The 15,714-nt window shown below is 30.2% G+C and overlaps 1 protein-coding gene across 1 annotated transcript in view; it reads left to right on the top strand.

Moving 5' to 3' along the window:
* Positions 1–14,796, top strand: part of LOC148227023 (uncharacterized) — a 74,816-nt gene extending 60,020 nt beyond the window's left edge. Inside the window, exons 3-4 of the mRNA XM_088202792.1 lie at positions 5,662–5,828; positions 14,450–14,796. Of these exons, the coding sequence (XP_088058918.1) occupies positions 5,662–5,828; positions 14,450–14,678 (396 nt within the window). The 3' untranslated portion in view covers positions 14,679–14,796. The remainder of the gene's footprint in view (positions 1–5,661; positions 5,829–14,449) is intronic.
* The last annotated feature ends 918 nt before the right edge of the window (positions 14,797–15,714 follow it).

Raw genomic sequence — 15,714 nt, 5'->3', positions numbered from 1 at the left:
ATATAATTAGCACGTCCCTAAGGTCTAAGCGTATGACCCAAATTAAATCTAAACGATACTCCAAAGCGAGTGAAATACTTGTCCGAGTATTTGTCTATTTATGTTTAAACAAAAATAGTAATTAGAGCAGTTAATTATATTAACACACTACAACTATGATTATAAAGATAAAAATAAATATGAGTGTGTTATTTGTTTTGTATGTATAAGCTTAGGTATTTTTATAAATATATTATGAAAAATTGTATATGCTCGGATACAAAACAACACGAAAAGAGAATTTACGAGCAACAAAGGTAAAAAAGGAATTTTGTACACGAGTACTTTGTAATAAATTGCCAACTGAAATAAAACATTGTAAGTTATTTTATAAGTAAATTAAGAACATACCTCTGCACAAAAGAATGTACATGTTTAGAATAAATTTTATTAATTAAATATTATATAAAGGTATACGAAGGTTATTAATAAAAACGCGATCAGAAAATGCAAGTTATTTTTCAATACAATCTTTCTAAACTTAAAATTTAACAATAATTTAGTGATTTGATATGATCTTCAAAAAATGATTTATTTTGGTGATTTTTTTTATTGAAAGACACTTGTGTACAAATTTTCATTATCCTGATTAAAATGACTAGCTATTTTTACAAATTTACAGGTTAAAATAGTCCATAAGCTTAGTAATATATATTAATTATTTATCATTCACCCCTTTAGAACTGTAGTGCGCAAACTATGTTCATTTCTGACCCCCTATTTCGTTAAAAAATAATCCCATGGACATTTTTTTAATCGTCAACGTAGTTAAAATTAAAATTGTTGTTGGTTTTGCATTAATGCTTCTGTCTTGTTATAAAATAATCGTTTTATTTATGCATGTGGGTTTTTTTATTGTAAAATACTTTCTTGTGTGTTCAAATCTGTATTCTGGACACGTCATAGGTTTTGATTGTTCTGAGGGAATACGCGTTCTATTGACTGAGGGAGTACGCGATTTGCATCGCGTCGCTTGGCACGACATCTGGTGGCAATTGAGACTATCTCTTGTTCGCCCCTGCTGCTGTCACATAAATTAATACAAATTTTGATATAATTATTACATTTCGCTATTTATGGGGTTTTGTAGACAGAATAAATGTTAACATATCTTTAAAAATATCAAATAAAATGTTGATATTTTAGGTATTCCTTCACGAAGCATAATAAATTATATAATTACAATATACAGTGAAATCTCTTTGTAACGAAAACCAAAATAACGAAATTCCGAGTATGAAGAATTTTAAATTTGCCTCCGAAAAACTTTTATAAAAAATGTTTTCATTGTAACGAATACTGATCTCAGTATAACGAAATATTTTGAACCAAATTTGAAAATTACATTACAGCTTGACACAATATTTCTTCGAATTCAGTTCGTCCTTGACTTGGCGTGTGCCGGATGTGTTCACAAGCGACATTCAAAGTGTTTGGTCCATCCTCAACTTTTTTTTATTAAACATTTTTCTAAAAATTTTTATTGTGTTCATTACAATATCCTTAAAAAGGTCAATTTTGTAAAAGGTAATTTTGATGCTGTTGTAATTGAAAATAAAATAAAAATATATCATCTTCCTTACATTCAATATAACGAATTTTTTTATTCGGTTTCGTGAGCTTCGCTATACTGAGATTTCACACAATGTGGCTATTCTGTCAACCCAATTTTTATTTACAGTCAATCGTGTTGAAATTTTTTGATTACGATGAGAATTATGTTCGCTTACAGATGCTTTTTACCTATTTTTTTAATATTATTTTCGTAAATAAATATATAGTACGTTTATTTTTTTATACATATGAATATTTTATCTCACTTAATTTCTGCATTAATACAGAATTATTTCAATGTGCAATTATATTACAAATACATATTATTATGATGGTTATTTTGTCTAAGTCTAAGAATGACATATTTTATATCAGCGAATATATCAGGCGTGTACGGTGAGATGTATTTCCTTTCGCTTGCTCGCGTGCTAAGTAACGAGAGTGAGTAAGAGATAAGTGCGTACGTTACATGCGTTCCGCACGCCCACTTCTTCTCACTCACTCTCATCACTTAACACGCGAGCGAGCGAAAGGGAATGTTTCTCATCATACGCGCCTGGAATATATATACTATTTGATTATTATACATATTACAATGCTTAACTATTTTAGGTTAAATTAAAAAAAGCCTATTGCTAATTTCAATTCGTTTGCATTCTTACAAATATAATTTCGCAAAATTATTCTAGGTTTTATAATATAAAATTTTGTTTTCGTGGTATCCACTTCGGGAGATGAAATATGTGATTTGTTTTTATTCCTCTAGTAATATTGAAACACACGTCGAAATCAATATTGCGAGTTTTATTAGATAAATAAAATCTGTAGTATAGATACATTTTTTAAAGGAACACAATCTTTATAAAACACTTTAGTAAATTAACTCTTCAATTGAACTCAATTCAATGCTCATAAGTAACTGAATAAAAGGATTCTTTCAAATGAAATTGAAACAAACGTTTCATTAATTATTAACAAATTAAAATCCAAACAACGCATAATTTGGCAAATGCACAATTTCATTCGACTAATTAAACTAAATGCAAATTTAATTTAAAATGGCATTCGACCCGCACCCGTTGTTTGATAATGGCAACGTGTTTAAATTGATGCTTTCAACGTAATTAAAAGTCAACTACTGGTAGCTACGATTAAAATATGACGTTGTAAGTAATTGACGGCCCCTTGGCGACAGCCTCGATGCTGATTAAGGCCAAACGGCAATTTAGCGGTTTTTCGATGCAAGATACGTAATAAGTGATAGTCGTCGAGTGGATGTTATTCTCTCGAGTGCTCCATACCTAGAGACCCTCTGGGAAATTGCATGCCACTAACGAAGGATGCACACGAGCTGGATATTTAATGGATTTCAGAGCAGTTGTAATTGCCACTTATGCATGCGCGATTTCGAAAGCGGATGTATAGTGTTATGTATGTAAGTATAGGCACTTTGTATTTTTATATGCCTATGTGGAATCGTTTAAAGATACACGAGAATACTATGGAAGCTAAACAAGTGCGTGCTAATATTGCACAATACCAAACGTAATGATCCGATTAGTCTTATTTACATTTACATCTTTATTATTCTAACAAGCAAATTTATATTATGTATGTAGTAAAAACACATTGTTTTTTGTCTCATGTATATACACAAGGCGTTTCGGCACATTTTTTACGGTATTTTTACTGCTTCAGAAGCACTTGTTACTGAATACACGTGCGATAGGTGCTAGTAAAATTATATGCTTTTCCAAAATGTCTCTGAAACTCAATTTAACAGCTACCCAAAAAACCCAAACCCAAACCTAACTTACACAAATTAACCAAACCCAACTTGACCTAATGAAAGTTCTAAAACTAATTACACTTATAGTCTAAATACAAGCTTAGCCAACTCAACTCTCAGAAGTGCAGACAAACGTCGCATCTTGCATATTACTCCATAGTTTGTCAATTGTTTATAAAAATAGACATAGTAAAAACAGTTACAGTAATAATTTCTACAGCAATAAAATAATTTTATAAATAAATTTTTAAAAACTATATTTCATTAAAATCTGAAATTTCATTTTATATGATATTAAAAATATTATTATTGGCAATATTATTTTTACCAATTTTTCCCCTACAAATAAAAGACATAAACATCTGTAGTCAATTATATAATTGCCATTTATCTTTATTTAATTGCAATAAAAAAGGTATTTTCGTATGTGTGTACTCAATAGACTCAAAAACTACTGGACAAATACCGCTGAAAATTTCACAGTTTGTTTTTATTAGTGCCAGGAGTGTTTAGAGAGTTTATTTTAAATTAAATTCGACAGATAACGCTGTTATTTTTATAGTGTTGTCGAGCTCAAACGCGCTCGCCATATGACGTCATGTCATAATGTCGCAGTTGCATTTTTATTTGATTAAACATATCTTAATTTAGTATTAAATAATCACATCGTATACGTACAACCTATAAATTGAGTTTTAGATGCTCACCTCCGTTCTAATTATTATTTATATATATCACAAATACCTGATATAATGACATCATATACTTTTGTCATCATGTAAAACCCGTGTAAAATATGTAGAATGTATGTTTTAAAATGTATATTTTATAAAATAATACATTTTTTTAATATTCAATTGTTTAATATTAATTGTGATAATTGATTTTAGATTATTTTGTTGTTGGCAAGACAACAAAATGTTGTTTGTCACACAAATATCAATTGCATTGGATCGAACATTGGTGCGCTAATATTATTAGCAGGTAATTTTCGTCAGACATTACCTGTTTAAAAGCATCAAATTTGCGGCGACACAGGAATAAATTTACATTGACGACCATTATAAGTGTTTCGTTGCAAAACGATGCTTCGTTATATTCCATAACATTGTAATAATCTTGAAGGTAAATAATTGAATAATTTCAAATAAAATTGATATTGTACATTTTACTGTTTTGGTAAAATATCCAGATGGCGCTTAAGCTGAAAAAGAAAAAACATTATCAAAAACAAAATAGCATTGAAACAGAAAAAAAACTTAATCCACACAATTTAATTAATGTAATTTTAATTAGATAAATTAATTCAACTTGAGAAATAGTGAAGCATTAACGGATACGCTAGTTATGAATATTATTAAAAAAATTAAGAAATTCGACTTAACCTAAAACAGCATGACTCTCAGATGACAATTAAACACAGATTTGTTCACTGCAGTAATATTTATTGAATAAATATATTTGTTACAAAATTTATTGAAAATTATATAAATGATCGGTGGACGAGGCCCCGCCGGCCGTTGCTCTTCTGTCGTGGTCCTCCGCGTGCTGTCTAGTTCGTAGCCAAATAAATCGATTATATTTTAACATACAAATTGAGTTATTTTATCTTAATGAGAAAAGTTATTTTATGATGTGATTATCATTATTTATTCCAATCTGATAAAATCGCCTCTAATGTGGGATTTGAGACCTTGACATTTAAATTTATTAGCTATGAAATACCAGTGATATATTGAGATGGTTTTGACCTTTATAATTATATTTTTAAATGCTTATTAAACTTAATCAATATACTGATACTATATCGATAAAAATACACATGTAGAAAATGGTTTATTCGCAAATGTGACGCAACTTAAAAGGTTCAATAAAGTTCACTACATTGTTTAAAATCAGTATTTAGGTCACAGGGGAAACAAAGAAAAACCTTCTTTATTTGACTAGACATTTACATAGTTTACTCCGACTATCGCCTCATTAGCTCATGCTCTATTCTTGGTGGTTAGTTTAAAATTAAGGCAACCTATTTGAAACATCCCAAATAAATATTGATATATAATTGGCAACGTCTTGATGCGTCAGAGAAAATTGATTCTTTGTACAAAACGAATATTTTGTTCCAAATATTATATTTACTCACGGTCTAAAATTGAAATTTGCCCATGTAGCAAACGAATGGAAAATAAGTTGGAAAGTAAACAAACCACAGTGTTGACGTTGGCTCGTTTTCTTTCGCTTACACTACTTGTATTTTCAGCTGAATTTTATTTTTTCAGGTTTCTGCTCTGCACATGGTAGTGGGATCTCTGCTTTTGGGCGGAATAGTGTTAATCGTTGGATTGGTCCAGCTTTCTCCAGGGGCGGAAGCTGCTGCTCATAGATACTACTTGTTGGCAGCTGGTTCTGCGCTCATCTGCGTGGGATTAGCGTTTACTGCTCTTAGGTATGTAATGCAGTTTGATGTTATTACTTTAAAAAATATACATAAAACCATTTTCAATCTTGCGACTTGAAAAACACTAAGCGCGGGTGACCATATTTTTTATATTTTATTTTTTAAGTATATTCATAAATCCAGAAATGCATGTCGTTTTTTTGATGAATCATAAAATCACTTTTATATATTTATTTATATTTTATTGATTTAAAATATAATTTCATTCCAACGATATAATCTTCTCCCACCACATTTTTTAAATATTCTGATAGCACCCTTTTCATTTCGTCTGCATTTTTTTTTTGTCTAGGAAAAGGGTTGTTTTGAAATGGCCTGCGAGGCGTTTTTTATATATAGTAAAATCTTTCCAAGTTTTGATCTATTCAAGCATTACCTCAAAATGTTGTCTTTCATTGCTTAATACAATGGTTTTTTATTTGTAATTTAATATCGGGCTAATCTAAAAAGCGTACTGTGGGATGAGTATTTTTTTATACAACACAATTGGAAACTATGCTATCAAAAGCTGTTATAAAGAAGTGTAACGTAAAATTACACTACAAAACCAGGCGCGTACGATGAGATACATTATGTTTCGCTCGCTCGCGTGTTGAGAGACGAGAGTGAATGAGAAGAAGTGGGCGTGCGGAACGCATGTAACACACGCACTTATCTCTTACTCAGGCTCGTCACTTAACACGCGAGCAAGCGAAAGGGAATGTATCTCACCGTACGCGCCTGTACGAAACGAAACACAATGAAGAAATTGACTGCCTTCAGAATTATCAAAGTAAACTATTTAAGAGAATCCCACACCAATCAACAAAACTGTTTTAAGAATATTTATATTCTACTGTACGTGCTAGCTACAGTAGAAAAAATTATATCCCAATCTGGAAGACGGTACACAGATACAGAATTTTTAAAAATATGATTATCAAAGTGATGGATAAGTGTCCCGAAAATTAAAAATTAATTAAGGACGTCAAGATGAATTTAAGAAATTAGAAATGACATACAAGATGTTTTGAAAGCAAATGCAATTAACCTTTATTGCCATAAATAACAGCTAACAATTAAAAAATACTCAATACCACAATTGCGTAACTGAACAGATTACTTAGCATGCCATAAAAACTACCCTTTTGTTCGTAAATAAACAATAGGCAATGCGTCTCTCTTGCGTAGCAATATAGTAAATTTTATTTTAACTCAAATGCCAATTTTAACAGATGACACACATGTTTATGTCAAAATTTAGGGTAGCAAATGACGTCCCTGTATCTCAAAATAAATAAATACAAAATTTGAGAAAATATGAGGCACGTATTTCAAGAACTTTAATAAGAAAGTACACTTTTACTAATGGATAATACTACGAATGTATGTTTTCATATCACGATGTAAGACAAAACACAGTTATTTTTCAATTAAGTTAGTTAAATACATAATTTTATTCGAATTTATATACAATAACTTATGTTATATTACTGTTATATATAATTTTTTAAACAAATTTGATATACATATATAAAGAGTCGTTTCATCGTTTGTTTTGTGCGGAATTGCAATGTAAATTAAATCACTAGCTGCGATTGAATTAATTCAGCAAAATTTATGGAATATTTTAAATACATAATTTTATAGAATTTATTGTATATACAAAAGCTAATAATGTTTGGAACGAATTTAATATACATAAAGATCAGTTCCGTATCGTTGTTTGTTTTATGCGGATTTGCATATAAATTAAATAACTAGAAATAAATTAACCACGATCGAATTAATGAACTGATTGAAATAAAATCTTTGCGTCTTGTAACAACAAAGAAAAATAACTTTTAACTTCACAAAAAATTGCAACGCATACCTATTTTTGAGATAAGCGTTAAACGATAATAAAATGTGGGCCATTTCAACATTTTTTTTCTTTTAACGAATCAATTCTGCGATTTCGGTCATAGTAAATACGGCCACAAATATTATATTCACAAATGTTTTTCGAAAGCATTTTTTTGTTGAGAAGGAGTGCATAAAGGATCATGGATTTCAGAGCTGCACTAGTCACTCAGGTATATGGAGAGAAAAAACAAATATATGTATTGCCCAAGATTTTTTCAAATTTCATTTAAGATAGGCGTTTTTAGTAAGAACGATTTAAATTTAAAACTCCATGGCAAAAGAAAATTAATAATGAGAAGGACGCTATAGAATTCACAGCAAAAGAAGAACTGACTTATGTTTTTATCATCTCTAATAATTCGCAGATATGAAATTTAATGAGCTTTGTTGCTCAGCCTGTACTTTTATCGATTTATAAAGCCCATAAGTTTTCGAGTTAATTTTTTGCTTCAGTGAAATCTTCACGGAGCTGATCGTCAATGTCTCGTGAAATGTCATGAATTTTACGATAAATCGTTGTGGCTGACAAAGGAATGGTTCTTATTTTATTAGATAGCTTTATCACTCATTGTAAATGTTTTTTTAATCTTTGCCAAAATCTGAGAAATCTTGTAACTATCGATTGAGACTTTCTCTGGAATCGAATGGAATTTATTCAACCTTTTTGATTATTTTTTTTAATTATTTTTCAGCCTTTCAAAATATTTTTTTGGTTCGTCTTTATGTTGACGATGATTTTTTTATTAAATGATGTTAAAGTTTACTGAGAACCATGTTGTTAAACAAATTCTTAAAATAGGAACCGAGTTATCTTTTTCAGATATTTTTCATTCAAATTTGCTTTGATCAGGTGATCAGGTGTTAGTCTTGTTTGCTATGACTCTCTTCCATGTTTTTTGATGTCTCATTATTATTCTTTATTATTTGACTTTTTTTTAATATATATGTTACTTTCAATAATATAAATAATTTTACAAACATACAAATTAAATACAATATACAAGTAACTGGTTTTAAACGGTGGCTTTTACAATTTGATAAAATAATAAGGATATGAAATAAAACGTTTGCGGTTTTAATTTAAGGAAAATAAAATAAAAAACCTATTATAATTCAGACGAAAGAAAGAAATACAATATTACGTGATTATTTGAGTACATTTCATTAAATAACTAAAATCATTAATATATTGTCTTGAGCCGTTGTTGGTGGTTGTGGCTACTCTTATGCCTGCACAACACTCTCTGGAAGTTGTCCGAACCGAAGTTATAACTGAAGTCGGCCGAGATCTACGACTTCGAGTAAGTGACCACACTGTCGCAAATTTCATATGTCATCCGGTCGGCGGCTTCTGTCACGTACAGCCGGCATATTTGCGTGCGATCGAAAAAAGTGCCAAATAATCGCAATTTTTAAATTGTCATATTATTATAATTACGGTACTGATAATTATAAAAGTTTGTGTGGGCATTCAACAGGACAATATCAATGAAAACTTTTCGGTCGTAAATACTCAATTTTCGCAAAATCTTTGTCGGCTTTTGCAAAATGCCATAAGGCATAGAAATGATACTTCAGAATACGAACACCACATCTGTGACTATCCTAGAATTTGTCGCCATCGATTCTAAATAAGAATTCGTTATGGTGTGACATTTATATAAACCGATCTAGGAAAATATGTAAGGATATTGGAAAAGATTTTTTTTAACAAAATCAAGTACCGCTAATTATTTTTTAATTATTTAATTTTATATGAAATAAAATATAATAACGATATCTAATAGAAGAATATACTATCAAAAATATAATTAATTTCTTTTAGTGCCCTAAAATATTCAAAGATGTCAGGAAGAGTCTGTTGAAGTCCCCGATAAGCATGTGGTATTATAACTTGATCACGTGACCACGATGCAGCGCTCGTCATGTGTGCTAACCATAGGACGCCTACGCGCATACTGAAATTGAACTGAGTTACTCATTCTATCTCAGTTTGCGAAACACCATATCATTATCTTAACTTAACACTTAACTTATCACTTAACACGCGAGAGACCGAAAGGGGAGTATCTCACCGCTCGCGCTCGAAAGAGCAGCTCCGACTTTGGTCCCTTTGACTCGGAAAATAATGCTGACAATGTTCAGAAGCGCTCGAAGCTGGCTAAGTCGACTGAATAACCCCCACTTTACCTCCCGTTCTCGGTAGCCTTGGACAACTTCAGAGAGATTTTAGAGCGGGCAGAACCGAACTCGACCGAAGTAACCCACTATATTCTTGGCCAACCTTGGCCAACTTCCAGAGAGTGTAGTGCAGGCATTAACCGTTTATCCAATGAGACGATTTGGGACGAAAATAGACTTTGTTGGTGTTCGTTTCTTTTTTCCATAATTCTTTTCGGTAACGTATATTTTTCAAACAGCTGGATATTAGCTATTTGCTTCTAGCCACATTCCTCTGTCTTCTGCTTAGCTCAATTTGTAAGTGACCTAATCCGTCTAAACCTTTAATCGTCACTTTGTTTCATCATGTGATTTAGCTAGTTTGAATCAATCAGAATCAGATATACGCAATTTTAAAAAAAGAAATAAAATAGCGCATTTTTATAAATAATCTGCTGCCGTGACTCGATCTCACGGCCTCTGGGTCACCAATTTTGATCTTACGAACTACGCTATTCCAACCTTTATATATAATATATAATCAATAATAATATAAATAAAATTATTTAGATCTCAAAATTTATTGTTGACCCTTTTTTATGATAAAATTATGTTTAATTTGTACTGTATAAAAATATCATAATATATGATACGTTTATGACAATAAATTGTATTATTCTGGTCTCAAATTCAGACCACGCGTCGCCTATAAATATTATTTAAAAGGATTTAGATGACCGCACCCTCTAAAAGTGAACCAAGTTTTCTTTGTCCTATATTTTAAAATTTTACTATATCGAAACGGTTTAATATTTCGTATCGTAGTAACATGTAGTATATAAGATACTTATTAAATTAGTCACGAATATTAACAATATTTAAGTTGATATAAAAATTGTTTTATTATTGATGTCTACAAAGCAACGAAAAACAAGCTTATTTAAACCCTATTAACTTTCTTAACACAAGAGACTGTGTAATTTTTATTTTTTTAATAGGTAATGGTCACCCGATCTGCAAATATTTAACTTATTAATCTGCAGTTTGTCGTATTGTTTCACTAATCACATTTGCTTTTAACTATGGGTTAAAAAAAATATTTCTATGGTATATTGAAAATAGTCGTATTACATTTGAAACAATTTAGTGTAGCATACCTTGGAGATTTTTCCATGGAAGATATTGGCAAACTTCAAAGATGGATATTGAATTCGTTTCCTGTTAATCTTAATTCTACAGACGTCGGTAACTTAATAATATACTGTTTTATTGCTTAGATTTTTAAAATTTTGGTGCGCTCAAATAGAATGATTGCTATAGCTGGCGAAATCAGCATTGCAGATGCAGATTATTTTTACTTTTCTACCAAAATATTATTTTCAATAAGCAATAACTGCCTAAGCATACAAAATTGAGTCAATAAATTTATTTTCATAACCAAAAATCATAATAAATATTTCAACGGCGTGCGAGAACGTATTTTTAGATTCAATGGGATGCCGTTTAATAAAACTGTTAAGAAACACTGCTAAGGAGACTGTAATTTTATTCTCTTTTAGAAGATAGTCCACAATAATTATAGCTTCATAATCTTAAAATACCGTGATTATCTTCTCGATAAAAGACACGAAATGGCAGAAACTTCTTCTTATTATAGACATTTTTTATTTTTAGATTGGAATAGGATAACTAGGTTTAATATGTCGTGATGAATAACCATATCTTGTCATAATACATAAAGCACTTCGCTAATAATAAAAACACTTCGCTCATCATCGTCTTTTTAAATCGATCGATCCAATGGTACATGAGAAATTAGTGTTAGTTAAGTTACTCCTCACCTAGCAAGCATAAATAGGTCTAATTTATTTATTTGGTATTAAACTAATTCCAATTTAAATAATTTGGTTGCTTTATTAAGATCGTAATGGCTCGCTAAACGTCTGTAAAATATTAATAAAATAAAATATAATAATCAGTTATTATTAATTATTTTAATTAATCATTAATAAATTTTATAACCTTAAAAAAAATTAATTTCATAAAATATGCATAGCATAATTAAATGCTGTGCGAATTACTGACTAGTGAGAACGACTAATTTTTAAATCACCAAAACTAAGATTAGCGGCGATTTAATTGATTCACCAAAATTGATACATTTTAAAAAAATAATTTGCTCTTTACTATGCATACTTTATAAAAGTTTGACAATTATGAAATTAATTAATGATTCATTAAAACAATTAATATTAACTAATAATTATATTTTAATTTAATAATATTTTACAGGCCATTAATTGACTTTTGCACTAATTAGTTAAATTAATTAATAAAACCGAGAAAAAAATACGAATATATTATATTTTTTTTTCGAATAGTTACGAATAATTGAGAACCTTAATTTAAACGTCCTATTAAAAGCTGACTACAAATTTCATCAGCATAAAGAAAAAAAATAGCCTCAAAGTGTCTTGCGATATTGAGGAGCTCAAAGGCACTCTGCGCTTTGTAGAGTCACCTAATGCGCAGTACTCTTGAGTAAACTTTTCTAATCTAGTTTGCCAAATAATGCAATCGACTTAATTTTATGAGGGAATATAAATATTATAAACTATTATTTCCCAGAAAATTCCTACAAGATATGCTGAGCTGTTATTCTTTCGAGTTGCGTTGACGAGCACTTTTAATTGCTGGTAAAGAATATACACAATCCGGAGATTCTGGAAGAACTTCGTGTTTGTGTGCCACCTTATAACAAGTGCTTACGTTTCCGAGTATTGATTAAAATACTGCATTCAAGAACAGGATTTTTGGACAACTCACCAATAAGCAAAGTTATTATTTGGATGGTATTGTTTTGTTCTCATCCAGATACTCACAGTTGTTAAGCCCATTGTTGGTTAACTATTAAAGCATATAATTTAATTTAACTTTTCTGTATATAGTTTTTAACACAGACGCCGGAGCTTGAATTGACTTTTTTCATAAACGTCGGGGCACGCATATGTGCGCGTTTTGACACGCGAACACATGCAGCTTAGATTTTTTAATACTAAGAGATGTTAGTTTTATGATTTAAAAAGTGATTTACTTTTACAACTTTTCATTGCCATTTATCGTGCAGTAAAAAGTGTAATATACTTTCTGGTCTTTATAAAAATAACGTAAGGGATTTAGAAATAGGTCTTTTATATTATGCAATTTAATTTTTTTCGACATTATTTTTTTAGTAAATTATTTAATCAAATGTATGTAACGATCCGTCGGTCGCTCACTGTCATGAGGTACCGCAGCTAGTTATAATATTTATTTTTTGCGGTCATACTCTAACATATTTGACGCCAGTAATGCACAACTCGCGGACCGCTACTATAAATATATTTTCTTTTCGTACTAGATTTTACATCCAGAAACAAGCAATTCATCAGAAAAAAAGGCGCTAGCTAACATTTCCACCTTCTCCTGATTAGTATTGCCATAGGGATTCTTTTAAATCCTGAACCGTTTAATCCGTCTTAACCATCGGCAAAAAGTTCAGATAATTAATACCTATGTTTTAAATGATTATTTAAAAAAATAAATACATAAATATTTATTTAAAACTATGCAAAAAAAATCTAATTTCATTGCTTATAAATATAGGTTAATAATGTAATGCATGTATTAAGAATGTATGTATTATATACCTACATATAATACATGCATAGAGAGAAATAAAATAATTTTTAAATTGTGAAAATTTTTAAATAAAATACATTATATTGTACAAAAACAAATTTATTTACAAGGAATATACAAAAATATTATTATTTTAAACTTAGCCAAAATTTGAAGGAAATATATTCAAAAAATTATAATACAAAAATATCAAAAATACAAAATTATCAAATTAAGGCAAAAAGAGTCTCATCGCTGTCCCTTTGCTTAACTCATTCAGAAATTTTGTGCATTATTTATATTTTTTGAGAAAAAAATAATATTCTTTATTTAATTTTAAAATAATCATAGAGAAATCGATTAACCAAGTCAAAAAATCTAGTTTTTTAAAATGACCGAAAAACCGGTTCATAGGTTTTGGTTTTAACCGGTTTGGAAGCACTATCATTGCTTACGTTACTTATCGTTAAGTATCGTCCGATAATTTTAAGAGAATCGAATATTTTTATAATTTTTATATATAAATATTATCTGCCGGATTAAGTCTTTAGAGCTTGCGTGACATTTTTTTTATTATTTTTACGCGAATATCATAGGTAAATTTATTAATTAATAATTAATTTTTTAACTGTTACTTTTTTATTTATTTTTTAGTTAGTGCCGGGGCGGCACCCCGATCCGCCCCGACCCCATTACACTATTTACCTAGTAATATTGAGGTTGCTTCAAAATAATCACCCTTTTCTTGACTCTTTAATCAATCATAATCAAGACTTGTTTTAATAGTGTCACACAATTATTAATCACAGAGGGTGTGTCAATCTTTTTCTAGCATATAAGAGTTGAAAATAAATTAGTTTTGTGCCATGCCAATTTTCACTTAACATTTTTATGCCATTTTTCAGATGTTTCTGCATACACTGTCACGTGAAAGGGATGCCTGGTCCCCTAATAGGTCGCGTGACCGGGGTCGAAGCAGTCAGTTCCGCAACGGAAACTGCAACTCACCACACGGTCAGCTCCATAGAAGGCCTGGTGACCTCGACGGGCTCCCATTTAGGCACTCCGCCCTCGGAGGCCGACGCCCTCATACGGCCCCATCGCCCCCATGCGGAACACCATTCGGGAACGTAAACTGCAAGCCGGCGACCGAAGTAAACCAACCAAAAAAACCCCGACCACCGACATGTAATCTATAGGTAATATGTTATATTATAATATAGATCTGATGACCTACCCTTTGGTCACTGCGACCCGAGTGCAATAGGTCAAATCGTGCGCTAAAGCGACGATTGTATATCTTTATGAAAAATAATCTTACATACACACATATATGTGTGTACTATATACGTGTGTATTTAAACACTACCATTCGTACTGTTTCTATTTATGTAATATTAACATTTATAAAAATAATAATGTTCAAAATTATTTATATATTATAAATATATATATTATACATATAAGCATTTTGTGTATGTATATGTGTGTCCTACGCTCGTTCAGTATATATCTTTTGTGTTTTATTATAATTCACAACAATACTATTGCAAAGTTTTTAAAACTGTATTATAAATATGACGATTGAATTTTACACATATCAATCCCTCCAGATCATTTATCGATACTGTATTTATACATTTTTGTATTTTAAACAAAACTCTTTCAGTTTGTGACTGCATTGATGTACTTTTGAAAAGGCATATTCGACAGGGTCTATGGCATCTGAATCTGTTCTAAAATTAATATTTTATCTATTCAAGAGGCCCATATAAGTACAGGTTGAATGTTTTATATCTTCATTTTTTAAAGAAGTCCTAAAAAGTATTTAACCTCCCCGCATCGAGCTTCCTAATACACGTCCTCAGATTGTGCACGACTGCCCTAAAAAAATATTAAAAAATACTCCCTAAAAATCCTATTTTAATTTACAATCATAAATGTTGTATGACTAAAACCTTTTTATATATAAAAAAAAATATTTTTAACAAACCAAAAAAGAATGGATAATTCTCTTTAATGAAGACATGCCTTTGAAAAGACCAAGTATTTTATATTAATTATTGTGTGTAAAAGAGCTACGAGCTTTCGCGCTGTAAATTGGGCCTTCGTATCTTTTTTTATGTATTTACACTTAATTTTTCTATCCCTTCTATGATTTTCATATAAA

Source organism: Plectrocnemia conspersa, unplaced genomic scaffold (assembly GCF_051122295.1).
Source record: "Plectrocnemia conspersa isolate PC_06_02 unplaced genomic scaffold, ASM5112229v1 ptg000013l, whole genome shotgun sequence".
Classification (NCBI taxonomy): Eukaryota; Metazoa; Arthropoda; class Insecta; order Trichoptera; family Polycentropodidae; genus Plectrocnemia; species Plectrocnemia conspersa.
Note: the sequence above shows the minus strand (reverse complement) of the source record. Positions and strands in the feature narration are given on the sequence as shown.